This window comes from Anastrepha obliqua, chromosome 1, assembly GCF_027943255.1.
Source record: "Anastrepha obliqua isolate idAnaObli1 chromosome 1, idAnaObli1_1.0, whole genome shotgun sequence".
Lineage (NCBI taxonomy): Eukaryota > Metazoa > Arthropoda > Insecta > Diptera > Tephritidae > Anastrepha > Anastrepha obliqua.
In genome coordinates, this window is record NC_072892.1 from 168,314,772 (window position 1) to 168,323,059 (window position 8,288).

General features: G+C 37.4%; 1 protein-coding gene across 1 annotated transcript in view; it reads right to left on the minus strand.

Moving 5' to 3' along the window:
- LOC129240525 (organic cation transporter protein) overlaps positions 1 to 4,257 on the minus strand; it is a 61,774-nt gene extending 57,517 nt beyond the window's left edge. The window contains exon 1 of the mRNA XM_054876388.1: positions 3,830 to 4,257. Within this exon, the coding sequence (XP_054732363.1) occupies positions 3,830 to 3,951 (122 nt within the window). The 5' untranslated portion in view covers positions 3,952 to 4,257. The remainder of the gene's footprint in view (positions 1 to 3,829) is intronic.
- Positions 4,258 to 8,288: the final 4,031 nt, after the last annotated feature.

Consider the following 8,288-nt stretch of genomic DNA (forward strand, 5'->3'; position numbering starts at 1 on the left):
TATGCACATTCATAGAATTATGCACGTACATATCTACATGTAATATGAATAAATATACATAGGCATGCGAGTGAAATGAAATGAAATGTACATTTGAAAAAAAATGTAAACTTTTAGCGACGAAAATAAAGTATTTTATAAATTGTTTGCCGTGCATGTGTTTGTGCTATGTATTTGCTCACATACATACATACATACATACAAATGGTATGCATGCACGAATGCAGGATATCTACGCCTAATTTTGCAATGGCGATGACTCGGAACGAAAACAAAACCTGATACTGCTATTTTCCGAGTCCCTGATCACTTAGGCTTTCGAAATTTCAAGTAAAAAAATAAAATAAATATTTAAGCTAAAATTGGGCCCCTTATTTTGATATTAAATAAAATAATAAAAACAATTAAAATAAACTTGTAGAATAATTTTCACACCATTTACCAAAATAAATTTTATTTCAAAATTTTTGTTTGCCACAGGACTAAAACATTTATTTTTAAAATTTCATTAAATGTTGCAAATAATATCTACTTACTTTTGGAAAACTATAAAACTAAGAAGCTATGCAAGAAACTCTAGACTTGCCCTGGAGGCGCATGAGCTGGCCAGACAAGGCATATGTGAGGTGATTTCCTCGCGAAGGGAGAGAATTGGAATCCCCATGACTACCTGCGGTCTGCTCCTGGAAAGATGGACTTCGCGCCAACTCAGTGAACGTTGGGCAAGTACACAAACTTTTAAGGTCGCGAAATCCTTCTGGCCACATGTGGATCGGGGGCGCTCGGACGAGCTTCTGAGGTTGACAAAATATCAGCTCTCGAGGAATTCATGCTGTGAGACTTGAAATTACCTCGAGTCCTTTTGTGCGTCGGATGTGGAAATATCTCAGCACCTTTTCCTTAGCTGCCCTGTTCTGGCGGGGTTAAGATCCAGGCATCTTGGCTCATACTTCTTTGCTACGCCTGCTGATATAGCTGGCGTTGACATTAAAAATCTGATGAATTTCATCAACAGCACAAAGCGGTTGACGCAAACGCAGCACAGTCATCGTTCATAATCCACACACTCTAAACCCATCCACCTAACCATTCCACCACCCCCTCCCCTTTCATCCCATCGGTTTTTTCTTTCACCTCACCTTCTACATAATGGTATCACAAAGGACGAATCCGTTTATCTTCGTCCAAGTGTGCTCATTCCTTGGGCAACCATTCCAACCTAACCTAACCCACCCTGGATTTGCTACTAATCATCTATCTCTATTTTCTCCGACGGGTTGAAGACTCAAGGTTGCTTTTTTTATTCTTTCATGAAATTTCATTGTTTAGAATCAACAGCATGCAAATAAAAAGCAAATAATATTCGATTAGCGTAAGAAATCCTGCAAATTATCAATAATTTAGAAAGAAGTTTTTTGTTTTTGTAAGAATGAGCTTCAACGAGTTGCTTCAGAAATATAGCAAACGAAAAGATTTCATTACAAAATAAATTTTATTGTAACCACAAAATGCCAGCTGAAAACCGGCCCTCGCAATTTTGTTTAACCGACCGAATTTTTCGACGGAAGTGGATTAGCTGATCCCCACCCGTCCACCCGATACCCGTTGTCCAGCTACAATTATGTTCCGAGCCTAACAACTGTTTATCTCTGGAAATATTGACAGAAAGTCAATATCATATAAATAAATCAATTTATGCTTGAACAACGTTAGGAAATATTACAATGGACTTAATAAAGCTCCCCCAAACTTGGTCCATATGGATCTGAATTAATCGGTAAAAACCTCGCCCACTTTACTTAGTCTAGCCATAAATTCTGTGACAAATTTTACAATGCATACGGCGAGAACAAATTCGCAGAAAAAAGTTCCGTTATTTTTGCTTTTGTTCGTATGAAAGGCTTCCGTCGCTCAACTGGTCAACTTTTGACAACGCGCTTGGCGAAAATTAGACTCGACAGATGCAAGCAGCTTCTTCGGTGGCACGCGGTCAACGGCCATGAAAATATTCTTTACACAGATGAGAAAATGTTCACTATTGAAGAAGCTTTTAATAAGCAAAACGATAAAATCTATGCTAAAACTTCTAAGGAAGCAAAGAATGTTATTCCAAGGGTTCAGCGTGGCTACCATCCAACCTCCGTAACTGTTTGGTGCGGAGTGTCTTGTAAAGGCGTTACATCTCTTCATTCCCGCGCAAAAGTGTACCGGGAGGATGTCTTAGAAGGTGTGGTGAAGCAGTTGAGCAGTAATACTTTCTTCAATGGAGAGCTTTGGATCTTCCAGCAAGATTCCGCTTCAGCCCAAAAGGCAAACACCAGCCAGCAATGGCTAAAAAACAATATTCCTGGAATATTCGCAGAAGATTGGCCGTCTGGAAGTCCAGATCTGAATCCATTGGACTACAGTTTGTGGTCAGAGTTGGAGAAAATGGTCTGTCGAAGACCTCACAAAAATTTGGAGAGTCTCAAAGAATATTTGGTTCGAACAGCGAGCAGCGACGCCAATATCCATGAAAATCATGCGACCTCCAGAGGTTAAAGTATGTCAGCCGTGGTTTGCACGATTTAAAATTGGTGTTTTTGACACAGAAGACAAAGAGCGATCAGGTCCATCAAAAAAGTTTGAAGACGAACAATTGGAGGCATTACTCGATCAAGATCCATGTCAAACTCAAGAAGAACTTGGAAAAACATTGGAAGTCACTCAACAAGCAATTTCTAAGCGTTTAAAGGTAACCGGATACATTCACAAACAAGGAAATTGGGTGCTACAGGTGAGAGACGATTTTGCATGTCTGAAATGCTGCTTAATCGCCACAAAAAGAAATCGTTTTTGCATCGTATTGTCACTGGCGATGAAAAGTGAATTCAATACGACAACCCAAAGCGTAAAAGATCATATGGGAAGCCAGGCCAACCAGCCAAATCGGCACCCAAGCCGAATATTCATGGTTTGAAGGTGGTGGGATCAGAAGGGTGTGCTGTACTATGAGCTGTTAAAATCGGGCCAGACGATCACGGGAGAGCTATACAGGCAACAATTGATACGTTTGAAGCAAGCAATAGCCGAAAAACGACCAGAATTGGCGACCAGACACGAGAAATTGATTTCCCATCATGACAATGCTCGCCCACATGTTGCAGAACCGGTCAAAAATTATTTGGAAAATGCCGGATGGAAAATTCTACCTCACCCGCCTTATAGCTCAGACATAGCTCCTTCTGATTACCACTTGTTTCGGTCGATACAGAATCACCTTTCTGGAATACGGTTCATCAATGTTAAAGGTATTAAAAAATGGCTTGATGACTTTCTCGGCGCAAAAGATGAGAAGTTTTTTTGGGATGGAATCCATAAATTGCCTGAAAGATGGGAAAAAGTTGCCGCTTCCGATGGACAATATTTTTAATAAAATATTTTTTCACTTTTATACTTAAATAAATAGTTTTGGTTTTAACAAAAAAATACGAAATTAATTAGTTGTACAGCCAATAACTTCATTAAAAAAAAGTATTATAATTTCATATCTATAACGGACTTAACTTGTAACAGAACTTATGGCAGGACTAAATATATGTTAAGTTTAAATTTCCGTTCATCTGCCTGAAATTACAATCCTAAACTCCCATTGCCTATGCGTTTGTTTGATTCCAAAAATTAACACCCAGCCGAAACTAAATTTTTTCAAATATGCGCGCTTGCATATAAATTTCGGTTCGAACCGAATGTAGCTTTCCTTATTTGTTTTTATGCTCTATTTACATATTCACTCATATTTGTATTACGAGTGAATAGAAAAATATCAGAGAATGGAGAAAATAATTACCAAACATAAGCGCCACCCGTTCCGATGCGTTCTAACTGTTCGGTGAGTATATCTTTGAAAGTCTTTTCGCTAATAGTCTCCTTCACCTTCTCATTACATTCCGGCTTCGTTTTTGCTGTCATCGTTGCGTTTCTTTTCGTTAAAAAAGTTTTTATTTATGAGGCTGTTTGGTTGGTTCAGACAATTCTGGTTGCAATCGTTCTACTGCAAGTAGCCTGAATTTGTATTTGTCAAATTTGATGAGGTTTTCTGAGTAGTGCAAGGTATTTATTTCTATTTATTTTTAAACACAATTGAAAATCTGAAAACAATTTTCGTTTTCTTTCAGTTCATTTAAATGCAATGTTTTTCGGTGATGTTTTTTTCTTATTAACAAGAAATATAATCCTTTGAGTAGAAAATTTACAAAATATCTTTTGTAGCACGATTTTTTTATTTTATTTTTATTTATTTTTTTGGACTAAAATATACACAGATTGTTAATTTTGTTTTCTTTTTTTTTTTGTATAAAAATATACACAGATTCTAAATTTTTTGGTTTTTTATTTTAGTTCAAATTTGGTATTTGAATTACTTTAGATTTAATTTTCCGTCCGTTTATTATTCATTGATTTTACGCGTTTCTTTGTTGTTGCAAATTAGAAAATACACTTCATTACACTTTCACTTTTCACACTCAATGCGAACCACTCTTTGGCTTTTGCTTCTCGGCTTTCTGCGTCTGCGTCTACGTTGCTGTTGTGATTTTTCATTGGCGCCAAATGCGGCCAACTGGTGGTGGCGGTGGCGGTGGCGGTCTCCTCTGTCGCTCAATTTCACAGCTATTTACTACAAAATTTAATAGCTCAAACAACAACGAAAAACAACTATGCGTAAATCTCGTTCCAACAACTTCTGCACTGACCGGCGCCTTGATATTTTTATAGCCCAATGCACACCAACAACTCCTTCAATGTATGGATGGAGAATCTTCGTGGAAGACAGTGAAGGCAGAGCGACGTCACTTGCGCGGCGTGTCTGTGTGTGCGTAGTGACCCCAAACACAACACGTCAGGGGCGACTGACTGAGCGTATTGGTATCTGCTTTTTCCTAAATTTTCACTGCAACCATTATTTAGAATTTTGCTGCAGAAATAGCAAAGGCAATATTAACAACCAGCCAGCAGCTGGCGTGCTTTTGTTAGCTACTGAGCCTCTTTTACGTTGTGTGGCGTTTGTCTTTCGTTTTCCTTCGCTGCCGCTGAGTTTTCTTGTCGACACCACGCGATTTTCATGCGTTTCACATTCACTTTTATGTTTGCTTATGTAGAGCAAAAAACAAAACAAAAAAAAAAAAAGAAACCAAAACAAGCTTTAAAGGTGATAATTCAGCAAAAGAAAAATTGTTTAGCGGAAAATTGCAGTGCGTCTGGGAGAGATATTCTTAACGCTTGCTGCGTTCTCTGCGATTGCTGATCGAGAAGGGGTGTTCGACCATATGTAAAAAAAATGTGTTAGTTTTTTTTTTATTTTACTTTAGGTTCAAAAAAAATGTGTTGTTATTTTTTATTTTACTTTAAGTTCAAATTTAATTTTATTCAGTTATTTTGTAATTTAAATTTTTTATTTATGATCGAACTATTCGCGGCGAGTGCGTTTCACCGACTAAACTGAGCGGCTAATGATCGTGAAATGTTATAGTCAAGCACTCGAGCATTTGCGTGCATCTGTTCGGCCACAGGCTGTTCACAGTTGCCGTCGCTGCTACTGCCGCTGCTACCACTGCTGCTGCTACCATTGCTGCTGCTACTGCTACTGCTACTGCGTTGACTGGCTCGCTGATAATTTTACCGCACGAGACGAGCAGCCAGCAAGAAAACATGCGTTTGTGTGTAAATACAAATATACCCAATAAACAAAAGCAGTCAGTTTTAGCAACTTTATCAATTTGATATTATGAGCAGCTCAGTCTTAAATATAGAAACTGATATCTCTCCACAGCTATTTAAGATGTTCTCTAAAAAAAATGTGTATTCCCTTATCCATAACTCTGAGCCCAAATAAAAATATGACAATTTTACAATTTTTATTTTTATTTATTATTTACATTATATTATTTTCTTATATTATTTTATTTACAATTTTTATTTATTCTGCCCAATCCATTTCATACATTTATGCCAACATTTTTCAATTCTGGAAATAGTTCTTGAACTTACTTTACACGGAGACCTCTAATTCACAAAGTTAGTTAGAAGCCACACGGAGCTAAATCAGGTCAAAACGGTAACGAACAATGGAAATAGAGGCGAGATTTTTATTTTTTATTTATTTATTTATTTCTTCTAATTTTTTTAATTTTTTTTACTTACTTATTAATTTTTTATATTTATAATTTTTTTCTTTTTATTTATTTATTTTTTTATTTTAATTTTTTTTCTAAGATTTAATTTTTAATGCTGGCATATGATTTCTTCCAAATAATTTCCATTACCCTGCTTATACCCTATGATCAAAAAGTACTGGGTAGGTGACTGTTTTCATCGATTGCCAAGGCGTAAACTCCTTAAAAAAAAAAAAAGGCAAAATGCACCATGAATACCTTTCATCGGGTCAGGCAGTCAATAAAGAATATTATTCGCCCGGAAATGTGGGCAAACAATTATTGGATTTTGCATGATGGTAACGCACCAAAATTGTGCTGGATTATTTGACTAAACACCAAGTAAGTACCATCGTGCATGCACCGTATTCACCTGATATGGCCCCGTGCGACTTCTTTTTGTTTCCCACCACTTCGTGGAAGGAGATTTCAGTCGATAGAGGAGATCAAAGAAGCCATCCCTTCGTCGGCCTACCAAGGGTGCATGGAGGACTGGGTTAAGCGTTGGCACATGTGTGTTGCTTCAGACGGGTCATATTTTGGAGGAGATAAAATAAATTTGCCTGAAGTTTAACTCTGTTTTGTTCTATTTAAACACTCCCGATACTTTCTGCTCATAGGGTATGTTTGCAGCCAATAGACCAAAATCTTTTCGAAACATGCCTGAATCAGTCGATCGCTATAAATTTAACTTAATATGTTTATCATAGTGAAAATATTTTTAGAGGTATGGCGAAGATCAGACCGTTAACCGGCTCGCTGTGAATTTGAAAGAATCGGCTTATTGGCTACTTAACCCAGATGAAAGAAATCAGGAACGTGTAACCAATATCATACCTTTAACTGGATCGCAGCGAATTTGAAAGAATCAGCTGATTATGGTAACAAAAATTCAGAAGGATGGCCAATAGTAAACCATTCACCGACTCTCTGCAAATGTGAAGGAATCAGCTGATTGGCTGACGTAATTATGGTCATGACAGCGGATTGTTTACGACTGATTAGACGAATGTGTGAATACTTGTGAAATGAGCGGGCATAATTCTGTTACCAGGCTTGCTCTTTAACTGTGGTGATAAAGAAAATTGTGAGGAAAACTTCGGCTGCCACGTCATTTGAGAGATTCAACAGCCGAATTATGCACGATCATTTCACATGTATTCACACCCCGCCCAATCAGTCGTTGTTCAGACAGCAACAAAGTGTAATTTTTTTTGTTTTTCTTATTGCTTCCAAAAAAGTATTACACCCTCTTTATATGACAATAAGTAATTTGTTTTCCTGATATTTGGAAGTTAATTGATACTGTAAGGCCATTGCTCATCAGGACAATTCAGGAATATGTAATTCATTTTTAAAATATTTACTGCCGCCTTAGCCGAATGGGTTTGTGTGTAACCACCAATCTGAATTCTGAGAGAGAACGTAGGTTCCAATCTCGGTAAAACACCAAAATTAAGAAAAAGTGTTTTCTAATAGCAGGCAATGACCTTCGAGTGTATTTCTGCCTTGAAAAAGCTCCTCATAAAAAATATCTAGCGTTCGGGGTCGGCTTGAAACTGTAGGTCCCTCCATTTGCGGAACAACATCAAGAGTTTTTTTCCTATATCACCAACACAATCTCAGTTTATATGGAAATACATTCCAAGTGATGTCAGCCCATCATCTGATTCTGTCCAATTCGCTCAGAGCCGAATAACGATCTGTTAGAGAGCAAACTTTTAAAAATCTTTTCACTATGGAAATTATTCTCACAATCTTGTTTTTCACCATAACGGATGGCCGAACCTGTAATCTACCATCCTGGTATGTCTACATCAATGCCGCTCGTGCTGCATAATAAATAATCCTTGGTCATTGCTCCAAAGTGTGTTCTATTGGCTGTTAAGTATGAATACCACCCCACTTTCAACCCTGACTGACCAGTGTGAGCCGATTCGACGTATAACTATAACGTAAAACAAATGTACATAAAATATCAGTGGCTATGCAGCGATAAGGATATAATAAATACATAAAATATAAGGTAAAAAATAAGATCTTGGATCAGGGCGAATCTATACACGGTGATATCGATCCTACAAATACAACGATTTG